At 40.8% G+C, this 15298-nt stretch overlaps 1 protein-coding gene across 3 annotated transcripts; it reads right to left on the reverse strand.

Moving 5' to 3' along the window:
- Positions 1-1778: 1778 nt before the first annotated feature.
- hdr (hematopoietic death receptor) lies at positions 1779-14954 on the reverse strand. Of its 3 annotated transcripts, none has more exons than XM_036598726.1 (10): positions 14635-14954; positions 11433-11583; positions 10206-10334; positions 9588-9699; positions 8707-8798; positions 8046-8138; positions 7392-7426; positions 4990-5271; positions 2628-2664; positions 1779-2534 (listed from the first exon to the last, which is right to left on the reverse strand). In XM_036598726.1, the coding sequence occupies exons 1-10, from the start codon at positions 14653-14655 to the stop codon at positions 2242-2244; spliced, it is 1245 nt and encodes a 414-aa protein (XP_036454619.1). In that variant the 5' UTR covers positions 14656-14954; the 3' UTR covers positions 1779-2241. The 3 variants fall into 3 exon arrangements, with proteins under 3 accessions (XP_036454619.1, XP_036454618.1, XP_036454620.1); XM_036598725.1 differs by having other exon boundaries at positions 9588-9702; XM_036598727.1 differs by having other exon boundaries at positions 5167-5271; positions 9588-9702; positions 14635-14952.
- Between the last annotated feature and the right edge of the window lie 344 nt (positions 14955-15298).

Below are 15298 nucleotides of genomic sequence, written 5' to 3' on the forward strand. Positions count from 1 at the left end.
CCTATGGTAATTAAAGGGTAATTCCACCAATTTTTCAAAATTTCCACATTATGAATTGGCTAAGTAGAGTGGTGCTAATAATCAGATGCTTGAAGAGTTCAATGCTTCTCAAAGGTCCCTGACATGAAATGGTTATGAATACACTGCCTGATGTCTGAGTTATTATTTTACGTTTTTTTTTTTGTTTGTTTGTTTTTTTTGGTATATGCAGGGTGTTAGAGGGTAAAATAGTCCCCCCAATTTTAAGATTTATCACTATTTTACCATTCATAAATACTCAGGACAGTTTTGCTATAGTGTCCCAGGTGGTTGCTAAGGTGTTTTTAAGATGCGATGATGATTATGGATATATATATATATATATATATATATATATATATATATATATATATATATATATATATAAATATACACATACACATGTGTGTTACTATAATGTGTAGAATGTGTTTGTGCTGTAGATGTTCAGATGTCCTGTTCCACTTAGAATGGCTTTGTCTACTTAACTATTGAGTGATTCAGACATTTTTTGAAATATTGGTGGAGTTCCCCTTTAAGAAAAAAAATCCCCTCCGTCCTGGTTTCACTTCTTCTTTTCCGCAGTCACTAAAGCATCTTTCTCACTTTCATATCTGGGTCTAAGCAGGTGTTACACTGACACAAGCCTTTCAGTGCAACTCATTGATTTTAACATGTATAAACTGCACAACTGTCTGCTGATCCTTTTCGAGAGCGATCGTACGGAATAATCACCACGTCGCCTTATGGCCTCTGTAAGATCCTGCACCCAATAATCAAACTTTTTTAAGCCTCTTCAGGACTTAAACCGGCTAAAACCTGTGACCCGGAGTCTCTACGTTAACCTAGTGCTGTTCACGCTGCTCGTATGAATGAAGTCTGAATGACAGCTCAGGTCAGCTCCGCTCAGCTCCGCGTCCTCCTTCCTGTTTACATCTCTGTAACTTCACTATATAAACATAACCGAGCTCGGAGACCGCAAACCATCAAATCAAAACACTTAAAGCATTTACACCTCGTAAAACGTGTAAAACCTCGCCAGGGTGTGTAAAAACGCACCTTCGGACTTTCCTCAGCGCAGAGAAGTCGACATTGTTGTTTACCTACTTAACCTATTTCCTGACTGCGGCCCGCGGTGCGACATGGGCAATGTAGTTTACTGTTCGTGTCCGATAAAAGACTACAGATAAAGTTAGAGAAAATGTGTTAAAAATGAAATATAATTATATTAAAAGAAAGCTAATTAAAATGAACCTGAATTAGCGGCTGGGCCACGTAGCGGTTACTATGGAAAAAAAATAAGAAAAAAAAATAGTAATAAATAAAATTCTATATAATTCCAATAAATCTTTTTACTCGGTGACCCTTTTGATCTAGTTTTCTTAGAAGTTCTTAAACATTAAACACCGGAGTACGCTGTAATTTCGTTGTTTGTCCGTTGAATCCACTAACGAGCATGGGATTGTATTACAATATTCTAATACAGCAGCGCCCTCTGGCGGCGTGAGGCGGTAACGACAGCAAAGCTCTAACATCAGCAGTGGCCTGTTTTTCTGGAGGCTGGAGATGGAATAAATACTACTACCACCACCACCACTACTAGTACTAATAATAGTAGTAATAATAGATAATAATAATAATACAGGATTTTGTAATAAATCTGGTCATGACAGATTGCAAAACAAAGTCACTGAAACATCTCACTAAAAACACAATCGATCCCCTTTTTATAAAATCTAAATTAATAAACAAATGAATCGTTTGATCTTAGCAAAAAATAACTTTATTTGTGCTTCAAATATACATGTGCTGAGCAATAAGGCACAAAAACATTTTAATACTGTAACAAAGGGGCATGTGCAGCAAATATAAGCAATTTTACATAATTTAATCAGAATCAATTCAAACTAACTCACAGTTGGTCAGAACTTCGGGTGAGTTTTCACATCACTGACTAATAACAATAGTTACTGGTAAAGAAGTCAGTAGATCATTCAGTCGGCTGGTTTACGTTCAGTACATCTACGTCAACGTTTGTTCTGATCAGCTGACTTACATTCAAGAAAAGAACAGTGTACAAAATAATAAATACTTAAATTACTATCTGCTTTTCAAATAAGGCCACAGTGCTCGACCAGACGAAATAAACACATTTAAATTATTTGGAAAAAAATCCATAGTAATGCAATATGGCAATACACCCCCCCACCCCAAAAAAAGTCTTCATTCATCTTCGTATGTGTAATAAGCGTTACTGATGGCTCTGGCGATGATGTTTTCTGCAGACAGTCTCTGGTTGAGTCTCAGCAGCGCCTCGATAAGCGTGTTGAAATCCGCCTTCATCCCTTCTTTCTCCATCCACACCTTCAGCAGCTGGTAGACTCGCTCCGCCACCGTCAGAGACTCTGCGTTCGTGATGGCGTTGTCGCTGAGTCCGAGGAGCCTGAAGAATCGGTTGTGATAGTGGACGTCTATCTCTTCGAAGAGGTCGAAGCTCTTCTTCAGCGATTCATCCCCTTCAGAAAAGAGATGATAAGTGATTGATAAGTGACTGTCCATGACTGCTGATACAGACGATAAGAAATACAAGAATGAGGAAAGAAGCCTACCGTTCAAAGGAATGAGTCTTCTTAGCTTTTCATTGTCCTAATGAGAGAGAGAGAGAGAGAAACACATGAACACAAACACTTTCATCCTGACAGAAACGTGTAAAGCGATTCTTCAATCAGCCACCAGATGGTGCTGCTGCACCGTTTATACCACATTTGCCTATCAATGTCTCAACTGTAATAATTCTAAGTTTCCACTATACACACATAATTGACTTATTTAAAATGTACAATTTTGTAGTAAACAAGATCACAAATATAGTCTTGTGCAAAAGTTTGTGCACCCCTGGTCAAACTACATGTTTTGCTGGATTAAGTAAACACATTCTCACCCACCTTGCGTTTCCACTCACTGGCCACTTCATTAGAAACACCCAGCTTGTGCTTCCACTCACTGGCCACTTTATTAGAAACACCCACCTTGTACTTCCACTCACTGGCCACTTCATTAGAAACACCCACCTTGTACTTCCACTCACTGGCCACTTTATTAGAAACACCCACCTTGTGCTTCCACTCACTGGCCACTTTATCAGAAACACCCACCTTGTGCTTCCACTCACTGGCCACTTTATTAGAAACACCCACCTTCTACTTCCACTCACTGGCCACTTTATTAGAAACACCCACCTTGTACTTCCACTCACTGGCCACTTTATTCGAAACACCCACCTTGTACTTCCACTCACTGGCCACTTTATTCGAAACACCCACCTTCTACTTCCACTCACTGGCCACTTCATTAGAAACACCCAGCTTGTACTTCCACTCACTGGCCACTTTATTAGAAACACCCAGCTTGTGCTTCCACTCACTGGCCACTTTATTAGAAACACCCACCTTGTACTTCCACTCACTGGCCACGTTATTAGAAACGGTGGTCCACCACCCAAAAATATCCAGCCAAGAGTGGCTCTGTGGTCAGAAACTGACCACTGATGAAGAGATCCATTTCTAATAAAGTGGCCAGGGAGTCCAACATTACCTCACATTTTCATCTACAGTTGTCACCAGGATTCGAACCACATGTTGGTGTAGTGAGTAGATTTGAGAATAACATGAGGCAACAAACAGCAGAGCAGGCCAGACTGAGTGAGCAGCAGATTAGATCACAGATCAGAGAGTAAAGCACAGACAAGCAGGCAGAACAGTGGTGCGGGTGTTAAGACAAAGCTTGGCAGGACGCTCTAAACTGAGTCATTAATTCTGCTCCTGGAGGGCCAGAGTTCAGCACAGTCTGGTGACGTCACTGTGCAAACACACCTGTTTCAATGTAACAGTAAGTCACCAGGATTAGTAGCTTGTTTGTGCAAGGAAATCACTAAACTGTGCTGAACCCCAGCCTTACAGCCCCAGAATTCATGACTCCTGATCTAAACAAACATTTAGAGTGAACATACTTTTATAATATGCACACCAGAAATGTCCGTTCTTGCTCTTGTGTAATCTGTGGTGATCAGTGGTGCATCAAACCTCCCAGAAAAGTGCTCTCTTTAGGCCTTTCACATGCAAAGGACTACAACTAGGAGCTAAACTTTTCCACAAAGCAGGATTTCACTATAGACTTGACTGCAGGCTTTAAAGCGGAACTCCATTGATGTTTCCAAATTTCTGCATAATTAAATGGTTGAGATGTAAACAGAGTCATTCAGAGTGGTTTGGTGTGAAGCACTTCGTTTTATAGAAACTTACAGAGTCAGAATTGTTCACAGTGGTGGTGATAGGAACCAGACGTCCACCTCTAAAAGCTCCCTCACAGAAAGTTACTACATGAAATGGTTATGAATTCACTGCCTGATGTCTGAGACACTGTTTTATGGTAGATTTGAGATACAATTTAAGCCTTTTTTTTAAATCCATTCATGGTGGAGGGATACATGCAGGGTGTTCTGAGGCAAAATAGTCCCCAAGGAAAACTTACTTTTTCAGTTTTATCACTATTTCACCATCATCATTACATATAAAAACTCGTGTAGGTTCACTGCTGGTTTTGGATAGTAAATAAATTGGCTATATTTGTGTTGTAGTCATGGCGACCCCTGGTTCCTCTCACCACCACTGTAAAGAAATGAGTCTTCACAATCAACCATTTCACACCAAACCACTCTGAATGGCTCTGTTTACATCTTAGTGCAATCTGTGAATTGAATTCATGTGATACAGTCACACACTTCAAACATCTGGACTCCAGAGTGAATCAGTTTCAAGTAAACAGAATTTTTCAAATACAGTACTGCATAATACGGATGCGGCAGACAGAGAGTTCCTTTAATTTCTCTGACTAGACTGAGTCCTGCTTTGTGGAATGTCCCTCAGCGCTCACTGCGAGATGCTTGATGCACACTGAGACTCTCACTCTCACCGGAGCGGGAGGCGGGCGGGACAGTGCTGGGCTGTAGCGGGCGGGGCAGGGCTCGCTGGGCTGGACGCACACACACAGGCTGTTTTGGGAGGAGGTGGTGGTGGTGGGGAGGCTGTCCCCCAGCCCCCGGTCCTCTTCCTCCACCAAATCCACACAGACAGGGGTCCAGGCACCCACCGGCTGACTCGGGCTTTGGACGATGAAGGGCTGGAGCGGCACTCCGTCCTCCAGCGCCTCGTTCAGTCCGTTCTGTCTCATCTCCATAGAGTCGCTGCTGCTTTTCTACAACACATACACAGCGAGCGATGAAAGTAAAGGCCTTTACTTAATGAACACGATTCACTTGGACGATAGTAAATGAATTTAAGCACCAAAAACTCACTGACCAATCGCTGCCTGATAACAGACATTGTTTTATAATAGCTTTGAGAAGATTTTTGAAACATAGTTTAAAATCCATTCAGGTACATACAGGGGGCAAAATAGTCCCCAAAGAAAACTTTTCACCACTATTTTACCATCATCAGCTTTACATATACAAATGCATGCAGGTTTCATTGGTTGTTTTAGTAAATATAATAGCTATATAGAAATCTGAGTCACATCACACCACTCTGAATGAGCTTTCTTAGCTACTGCATTATGCAGACATTTTGGAATCCCCCTTTAAAATCATGCGAATGTCAGTAACTGCCTCTCCCATGGCGAAATGATCAGCATTTGAATGCTCGTGCTCTTAATGAGTGATTCTGCACTTTTGCTAAATTTTGGAAATACATCACACGTGTGCACCAAAGCGTAACCACAAACCACAAACGTGGACTTGGAACGGGCCTACAGTTTCATTTGTGCAACAAGCCATTTCCTCTTTAATGGCACAACAAAACAGTACTGTAGTCTAACACAATCTGTTAGAATGGCTATGTACATCATAAGGACATTATAGAGCATTATAGGGTGTAAGAAATCAACAAACTGACTAAAATGCAGCTCTTTTTTCTCATAAAGTGGCTTTCATAATGTGGTTAACCTATCGTAAAACAACAGTTTCAGTTGCCGATGTTTTCTAACACCTCAGATTCACAGTCCATAACGTATCTCCAACTTCCAAAGACCTAGATTAACTTTTTTCTCAATAAATTGGTCCCATTGTAAATCACAACATGACGGGTTGATTCCACCATTAGTTCCTAATCATATTGCCAGTTAATCGAATGTGTTGGGCCTTCTTGTCCAGCTGCTGAAGTCCTAAACAAGAGGAGAGCTCCTAGACATAATTATTCAGAGTCAAGTGACTGAAGCACATGCTTTATCTCTCCGACTGTTGCCCTCACAGATAACGTTTCAAATGAATCCACTTTAAGCTGCAGTTTCAAAAAGCCGTTTGTGGAGAATAAAACCAAAGTAATAAACCAGGCATCCCATTTAAAGCCCACTTCAAACTCCTGAGCACACGGCCGAGATGTTGATCAACACAGGCACTGAGACAGTCTGAGATGAGTAAACAAGCTTTGTGGAAAATCACCATCAACCACATTTCCAAAATAGCTTCTAGTGACAGGAAACCACAACATCACAAACAGACACAGTTATTACATTGTATTATCAGCAGCATCTTTGTTCTGTGGTTCTGATTCAAATTAATTGCCTTTTTCCACTTCTCGGAGTGCTGGTATGTGTGTACAAGCACTGCTTTGGGCCATAAATGTGAAAACTCTGTCAAAAAAATAGAAAAAAAAACACTTCTACTATAATGTTAATTTACGCTAGCATCCATATGGGGTTTCTGATGGTATGTTAGCACCACGCAAACAGGTGCATCAGAACATTTTACATTTGAAGCCTGTAAAAGACATTAACGTATGTTATCTTGTATGTATCAGTTTTATGCTGACTCAGTAGAGAGTCCTGCTGCCGCTGTCTTTCATTCCGAACAACTAACTGAAACCTGGTTAGTTTGTGACTCATTCAGTCAGTGACGTATCTTGAACTTCCAGAAGACCTTTTCTGACTAAACTGCTTTCATTGTAAACCAAACCATGACTGGTTGATTCCTAATTATGTTGGTATTTAATGTAATGAGCAAGATGTTCAGTTTAGCTCCTGAAGTCTTAACCAATGGAAAAGCTTGTAGATACCAAAAAACATCCTGATTGGATCATTTTATGTCCTTTTGTTTCCAATCAAAAATGAACAATGAAATAAGAGTAGAACTATAATACCTGCAGAGTTTGAATGCATATTTATTAGTTGCCAGAAATCATTAGGCCATTAGTGAAGAACTACAAGACCCCACGGTTCAAGAAAAAAAACAACACTTCCCACCCATCCTCACAAAACACACACATTATTTCATCACTGTCCCCATTGGTATGGATAACTGACCAACGTACTAGACTCACCTTCATCAGAATTCCTCCTGGGCAGCATGAGGCCACTGAAATCAGACAAAAAAACACAGATGAAATGTGCGAATGTATGAGGTAAAGAGGCTCAAGCCAACTGTGAATAGTACCATGAATGGCCAAGATAGTCCATTTACTGTGACTGCCAATCAACTTAGACGATTTAATGCGGTTCAGGTAAGTCATTGTTGTCTTTTATCATGTTTTCTAAATATAAATGTCCATTTAGATTTATGCGTTCAGCAGACATCTTTAAAAGCGAATCATGTTGCAGAGGTAGGCAAATGCAGCATTAGGAATCTTGCCCAAGGTTGGGAACCAATGAATGATGGCGCTTGACCAGGCAGGGAACTGAACCCCAGCCTATTGTGCAGAGGGCAACACAGAGAATGCCTTCCCTCACAAAACATGAATGAAAAACAAAGAAATAGCATAGTATTGTTAACAATGTGTCACCATTACCTGTCATGCTGAAACAGGCTACTGGAGAAAGATGCCTCGCATATCGATTAAGAGGATCTGCAGATCTTTTTTTTTTTCTTGAAAACGCATCAGACTCTGCACTCGGTAGTCAGCAATGGCTAGCAGGTGATCAGACGACAGCACATGGCACACAATCTCACAAACCTTGAGGGACAATATAAGTCTCACCTGCTCTTTTACTCCATGTAGGAGCCTTCCAGTACAGGATGACCATGAGCAGCAAAATCATGAGGGAGAGCACCATAGCAGTGATGGGTCCAGCTGCATTACCAAACACAAGCACCATTACAATTACAACAACAAACTGACTTTTAATGAAATTAATACAGAAAATGATCTCGATCCATGTGTTATATAAAGTAATGTCTATGTATGTATTTGTATTTGCTTCGTTTTCACCAAGTCAGAATTGTTGACAGTGGTGGTGATAGGAACCAGACGTCTGAAGAGTTTAATGCCCCTAAAAGCTCCCTTACAGTTAACCAACCTTGTGTTATTACATGAAATGGTTATGAATACACGGCCTAAAATGTATTTTTTTGTTAGCATTTTTTCAGATTTACCACTATTTTTCCATCAAAAGCTTTACACATATAACTCAGAAGACACGTGTAGGTTCACTGGTGGTTTTGGATGGTAAATAAAATGGCTATATTGTGACCCCTGGTTCTCATCACCACCACTGTAAAGAAATCCGAATTGGTAAGTTTCTCTAAAATGGCACATTTCACATCAAACCACTCTGAATGACCACTGTTCAAGAACAAATCTGTAGAATTATGAGCCCTAGTCTTGCTGGATGATGCGGTAAGAAGGCATCTTGCGGTACCTATGAATGAACGAGCTGAGCCTTTTTTCTTTCTGCAGACTGTGTTAGAGCTGGCTGTGCAGCTCTTCTCCACCTCCTCATCTTCAGCGCATCTAGACATCAGATAAATCACTTTAATATCCACAGCCATAGATACGAGCCTTGGAGCACCTTCGCAACCTACTGGACCACTGCAACCAGTAACAGCCACTAGTGCAGGCAAGCATTTATTACAATAAACACACAATCATATAGTGAGCTGCCACTGTGCAAAAGTCAGAGACCACTTTTCATGCCATTTCCAGTCATAACAGGCATTTTGGTAAGTTTTTCAGAAGATATAAGACATCCCACTTGCGCATTTTTCCAAAATCAGAGTTAAAAGCATATTAAAAGATACAGGGAAAAAGAAATCTGCAGGCATATTTTTGCGCTCAGTCTTGTTGGTTTTGCACTTTCTGCTTCTCACGATCCAAGTAATCCAAACACATTCAGTGATGTTGAGGTCTGGGGTGGTCAGTCCATTGTTTCTGATGGATGCACAGTAAAGTTTTTCAGATCTGAAGCAAGAGTGAAGCTTGATTTTCTCCTCTCTTTCAAAAATGAAAGTTTTAGGTTTATCTGATGGGACAGTTTTGGTGGCCTACCAGGTCTTCCAAGTGGTTGTTAGGAATCATATTTTCTCTGTAGCTTTCAATCATTTTTGTTTGCCAGTTTTGGAAACTCGTCTTTTCACTCAATTTTCTTTGACTTTCTCCTTCTTCATGCAAGCAGATCATGTTCTCTAAATATCTCCTGAATAACTTATACTTAATAGCTGTTTTGATTAGAAATTAAGTATATGAAGGGTGGTGCACAGTACTGTTTACACAGCAAATACAAGAGATCATATGGAAACATACTTGCTGCATGTCTTGCAGACCTCACAGGCTTGTTCAGGCAGGCAGAAAAGACCCTTCTTACACTGGCACTGGGTGTTTTGGGTGCTGGTGCATTGCCCAACAAGGTCCTGATCTGCTAAAATCAAGTATATTAGACAGATGTCAATGAGACATATGTGAATCAAGAAGAACTGTAGGTGTACAATTATAGACTGTAGTCCATCTGCTGCTTCACAATTTGTCAGCCGCCCTCTACTCTATGTATACAGGACTCCACATAAGAGTTACTCCACATAAGCACACTTATTGGCTACTTTATTAGAAACTCCTCGCTTGGCTCCACCTTGCTGTAGCACAGTTAGAAACGGTAGCTCATCTGTTGATGCACAGTTGGTGTTAGTCATCCTCTAGCTCTTCACCAGTGGACCACAGAGTTGCGACTGGCTGGATATCTTTGGGTGCTGGGCACTGCTGTGTTAACAACGGCCCACCGCCCAAATAATATCTGGACAACAGTGATCAGAAACTGACCATGATGAATGGGGCAGATGGGGCTGGTAAACTGCAGCAACAAATGGGCTAAAGACTGTAAGCGTTCAGTGGTGCAGCTTTCAGGCCTTTAGGCCTTAAAGAGGTTACCTGAACGACAACTGGTACACGGTAAACACTTGTGCAGTCCGTTTACATGCTCAGTGTATGACCCAAAGTCACATGTCTCACAGATCCCTCTCTCAGAAGCTCTGCTACAGGACTGTTTGACGTAGGTACCTGCAACACAAATGACATCTGATCAGTCATCAATAATTTGGAGACGAATGGACTTTTCTGCATTTATAAGCACTCCAGCTGGTTTCCTGATACGTTTAACCTGCAACGGTAAACTGTCAAACGCTAAAAAGTCACAAAGCTTAAGTCAGCTTCTTGTTCAAATTCTCCCGTTCCACCTTAAATGGTGCTGCAGTTACATTCTGGCGCTTCAGGTACCATTTAAGGTGGAACGGGAAAATCTGAACAAGAAGCTGGCGAATGAGAAGCTGACTTCAGCCTCGTAAAAAGTCGAATGTTAAGAAACATTTTACAAGAAACTGTTCTACTTTTGCAAAAAAAAGTTTCCTGCTGGAGATGCGAGAAAAGCTGAGCTAAAACTTAAAGCAGAGCAAAGTAAGTCTGCGCTTTTGTTTATATATTCTATCCTATACTAGTACATCAGCACATACTGAGACATATTTACAGCCTAGATGGTAAAATGGACATAAAATGTTGTGGCTCCCAAAGTGGATTAATTTTTGTTGAAGAACAAAACGGCTCTTCTTAACATTTGGGGTTTAGCCCCACCCATTTCATGCTGAAGTTATAAGAAGTGTTTCAGTCTGGACTGCTTTTCGCATGAGGCGCAATACAGAGCAGCCAACTGAGCTCATTTACATATATCAGTCTAAATGGCACAGTAACAAAAACAACCACTTTAATTCTAGATTAAGAGAGATTGTGTCAAAATTAATTCTATAATTCTATCTATTATTGGTATATAAATCCACACCGGTTTATAAACTGATTTAATACATGAAAAAAGTGAAATGGTTAAGGTAAATAACAAAAATAATGGTGTTTGGTTTGGTTACGTCTTTCTATGATATCAATAGTGCCGATGTCAAGATAATGATTAACAAAGGACATTACTGTGTAATCCTTTCAGTATCTGTTCAAAGTCATACTCAAGGCAATATTAACGTCATAATTAGATCAAGTTAACAAGATCCCGGCAGTGTAATAAAAAAGAAAACAGTCATAAAAGTCTCTTCAACAGGTAGCCCTCCTCTAGACCAGCTTCCCCGCTGTGCATGAACAGAGTTAAGTCTCTCTCACCAGCTGGGCAGTTAAGGCAGCAGATGCCCGCGTGTGGATACTCTAGGCCTTCTCTGCAGGTAACTTCTCGTCCCGTTCTGTTCCTGCTGGCCCCTGGAGGCCAGGCTAGACCAGCTGACACACATCGCAGGATCCAAATCAGTAACGCAACCTAAACACAGAGATCCAGACAAAACACATGCATCTGTAGGCTGATTACCAAAACACAGGCTGCAGTGCATCAAACATGGAACTCAAAACGTTCTCTCAGAGTAGACGACACAGTGCCCATGTTGAAAACAGAAGACCAGTAGAACTGTTAGGATTAAAACCTGATTGTTTTAATGGGAACTGGCTTAGTGGCATTAGGATCCTTTACACTGTGATATCAACCCATCAGGAAAACACAAAGTACCATCAGTGACTACTGGATGCCACCAGAACCAACAGAAACTTTTAATGGTCTCTATGATTTTTTTTTTTTAGCAGGGGTCCTGGACAACAGTGGTTAAGAAGCGTCCAGTGAAGGACAACACATGTTGTATTACTTTTACCATAAATAAAGTAAAGGCAATGGTTGTATTCAGAACCATGAGGTCTATGTTGAACCATTTCAAGCTTAAATGGTACGTTTTTCAGATGATGGCGAACGTATTGATGGTTCTATGTAGAACCTTTTTTGAAAATGGTGATTGAGAGAGAAAGAGGCTTTGTGGTTGAGCATCGGTAGCTGTTCTTATCAATGAGAAAAATCTTCATGAAGCTAATTTTGAGATTATGATTATTGTAATTATGAATTTAAAGGGGATTTCCACTCGTTTGTCAGAATGTCTGTACAATTCAGTGGTTGACAGAAATTATCATAAAACAAACTCTCAAGCATCAGACACTGGAATTACATTACCTTTTTTACATCATAACTTCCTGTGACGGAGCTTTTAGAGGCACTAAACTCTTCAGACGTCTGGTTCCTCCACTGTGAGCAGTTCTGGCTCTAGAACAGAGCATTTCACACCAAACCACTCTGAATGACTTTGTTTGCATCCAAGGGTGTTGCCAGGCCAGTTTTAGAGGGGTCTAAGTATTATTTAGCCCCCCAAATGAATGTAGTTTGTGCCATGTTGCTGCCTACTGTCCTGTTGAAGTGTTACTCACCCCAGCTGCAGGTTAATAGCCAACTTTTACCATAAATAAAGACAACAGTTGTATTCAGAACCATGAGGTCTATTTTGACCATTTCAAGCTTAAATGGTTCTTTGCATGCTGAAATGGTTCTTCAGATTGATACTGAATGTGTTGATGGTTCTATGCAGAACCTTTTTGAAAATGATTCTAAATAGCACCAAAAATGGTTCTTCTATTGTTACAATTTCAAGCTTGTAACAACTTAAGAACCCTCCTACTTACCAGGCCGCTTGTTAGCTTCATGCTGTGGTTATAGTCCAAAGATCAGGAAGCTCAGTTGGTCAAGACTGATTATGAATATTTCTGGACGATGCCGTCGACTATCTGGTGGAATTATTGAACTTCACTCTCTCTCAGCTGGTGAACTCTCAGTAAACAACGGATGAATGCTTCAGAGGATGTGGGTTAAATGAGCTCCTCCTCTTTTCTTCACCTGCCTCATTCATGCTTTTTGCCTGACTGAGAGAGAATGAAGCTTTGTGGTTAAACCTCCTGGCTGATCTTGTTCATTGAGAAATACTAAAGCCTTCATGAAGGTACTTTTGAGACCATTTAACGGGGATTTACATGTGTAATTCAGTGGTTGACAAAAATTATCGTAAAACAATCTCTCAAGCATCGGACACTGTATTCAGAACCATTTTTGAAACCCTTCCTATCACCACCACTGTGAACAGTTCTGACTCTAGAACAGAGCATTTCACACCAAACCACTCTGAATGACTTTGTTTACATCCAGTGGCGTCACTAGTTTTAGGAGGGCCTAAGTATTAATTAGCCCCCCAAAATGAATGCACAGTAGTTCAAATCATCATTCTTCATTATTCGACAGTGCTATCATGTCCCCATATGCACAATATACATTTATATATTGTACATATGCAATATATATTTGTGCTGTCAAACTTTGTTATGTCAAATAGCCATTTTTTAATCAATTTTTCACCTGTCGCTTGTCTAAAAGTTCATGATGAACAGCCCTTCCAAAGAACCATTGGAAATGATTAGGATTGAAATTGGCTTTCTAATGGAAATTGACTCAATGACCTCCAAAAGACACCACTAAGTTTCCTGTAGAACACCTTCAGATCCCATTAGGGAACATCAAATGCGTTTAGAATCAGCCACTGGTCACCTGTTCAATCCTTAGAATCCTTAACATTCTTTGCCTTGTTATAACAGCCTTTTCAAAAGGCCAAAACACATTACAAAACCAACAGAAACACTGAATGCTTCTATGGGTTTTTTAGCAGAGAGCCTTTACTGAAGAACCCTTGAAGAACCATCTTTTTAGTTTAGCCCGATATAGTAAGCCCATGGTCAAAGCCTGTGCAATAGCAAAAGAGCTATTGAACATTCCTACTGGACAATCCTCAACTTTCTGCTTGAGTTATCAGGCTAACTGAGAGGTCTTGCTTTGTGGAAAACCCCACTGACCGGTCAGAAAAAGGGCACTTTGCATTATTCTATAGGCTGCTGTGAAGTCACCATCGACAAGCATGGACATGTTCTTAATGCACAGCAAATGTATGGGACAAGCAAACATCAGAAAACATCTCCAACTGAGCAATTTCCTAGAATTTTCTGGCTCCAACACTGACATATATTACAACAACAACACATACAGAAACAGTTTAGAGCCTCACTGCTGTTCCTGCAACTCTTTACTCGGTTTAGTTACAAAATAATCGAACAATTACCAATTTAAAAACACACTGGTGCAACTTTGCTGCTCTGGACGTCCTTCCCGTCTTTAAAAGACCCAAACAAGACAAACTAATGAACTCTCTTAAAGCTTTTACAGCAGAAACGCCATCGCTAGAACTAATTCAATTAGCTCAATTCGTCGCGATTTTAATCGATTATTTTTCTCTGTTTCGCAGCGAATGCGACGAACTCGGTCGACATTTGACTGGATATGGACATTAGGAGTGGAAATGTGAGTGGACTGTCTTAGATTTGCCGTTATATTCGCTAAAATGCGCGTTTTTGAAAAACATTATTCGATTTCTGACAGAAACTTTTAGCTCAAACTTACCAGGCTGCTCGTTAGCTTCATGCTGCGGTGATATAAACCACTCCAAGGCTCAGAAAGCTCCGCTGGTCGAGGCTGAAGTGAACATTTCTAGAAGATTTCCGCCTCTGGAAGCTACATTGTCGACTATTTAGTGAAATTATTCGACTTCACTCACTCTCTCTCTTACTCTCCCTCTCTGTCTCTCACTCACTCTCTCTTTCTGACTCTCCTTCTCTGTCTCACACTCCCTCTCGCCCAGCTGAGGCGAACTCTCGGTAAACAACAGATGAGCTGTCTTGAGGCGCCTGAGAAAATGCGAGTTGGATGAGCTCCTCCTCTTTGCTTCACCTGCCTCATTCAGGTTTTCTGTCTGACTCGTGGAGGAAGGCAGCTCTGGGGGGTCAGACATTGAGATTGATTTGATTTAAAGGGGATTTCCGCTGGTTTTTCAGAATGTCGGCACAATTCAGTGTTTGACAGATGACTGTAAACACGAGTTACATTAGCATTAGGGAGTTTTAGAGGCATTCGATTCTTCAGACGTCTGGTTCCTATCACCGCCACTATGAACAGTTCTGGCTCTAGAATGGAGACTTTCACACCGAGCCACTCTGAGTGGCTTTGTTTGCATCCAAGTGTGTCGCCAGGCCAGTTTTAGAGGGGCCCAAGTATTATTTAGCCCCCC

Source organism: Colossoma macropomum, unplaced genomic scaffold (assembly GCF_904425465.1).
Source record: "Colossoma macropomum unplaced genomic scaffold, Colossoma_macropomum, whole genome shotgun sequence".
NCBI classification, from domain to species: Eukaryota; Metazoa; Chordata; class Actinopteri; order Characiformes; family Serrasalmidae; genus Colossoma; species Colossoma macropomum.

What these genes read in the sequence shown, in the direction of transcription:
- hdr (XM_036598725.1), bottom strand. Translation starts at nt 14,655, where the DNA reads ATGAAGCTAACGAGCAGCCTG. An exon ending in TGAAGCTAACGAGCAGCCTG is followed by an intron (nt 11,584 to 14,634) that starts GTAAGTTTGAGC and finishes CTCTGTGTTTAG; the next exon opens with GTTGCGTTACTGATTTGGAT. An exon ending in GTCTGCAAGACATGCAGCAA is followed by an intron (nt 8,799 to 9,587) that starts GTATGTTTCCAT and finishes TCTGATGTCTAG; the next exon opens with ATGCGCTGAAGATGAGGAGG.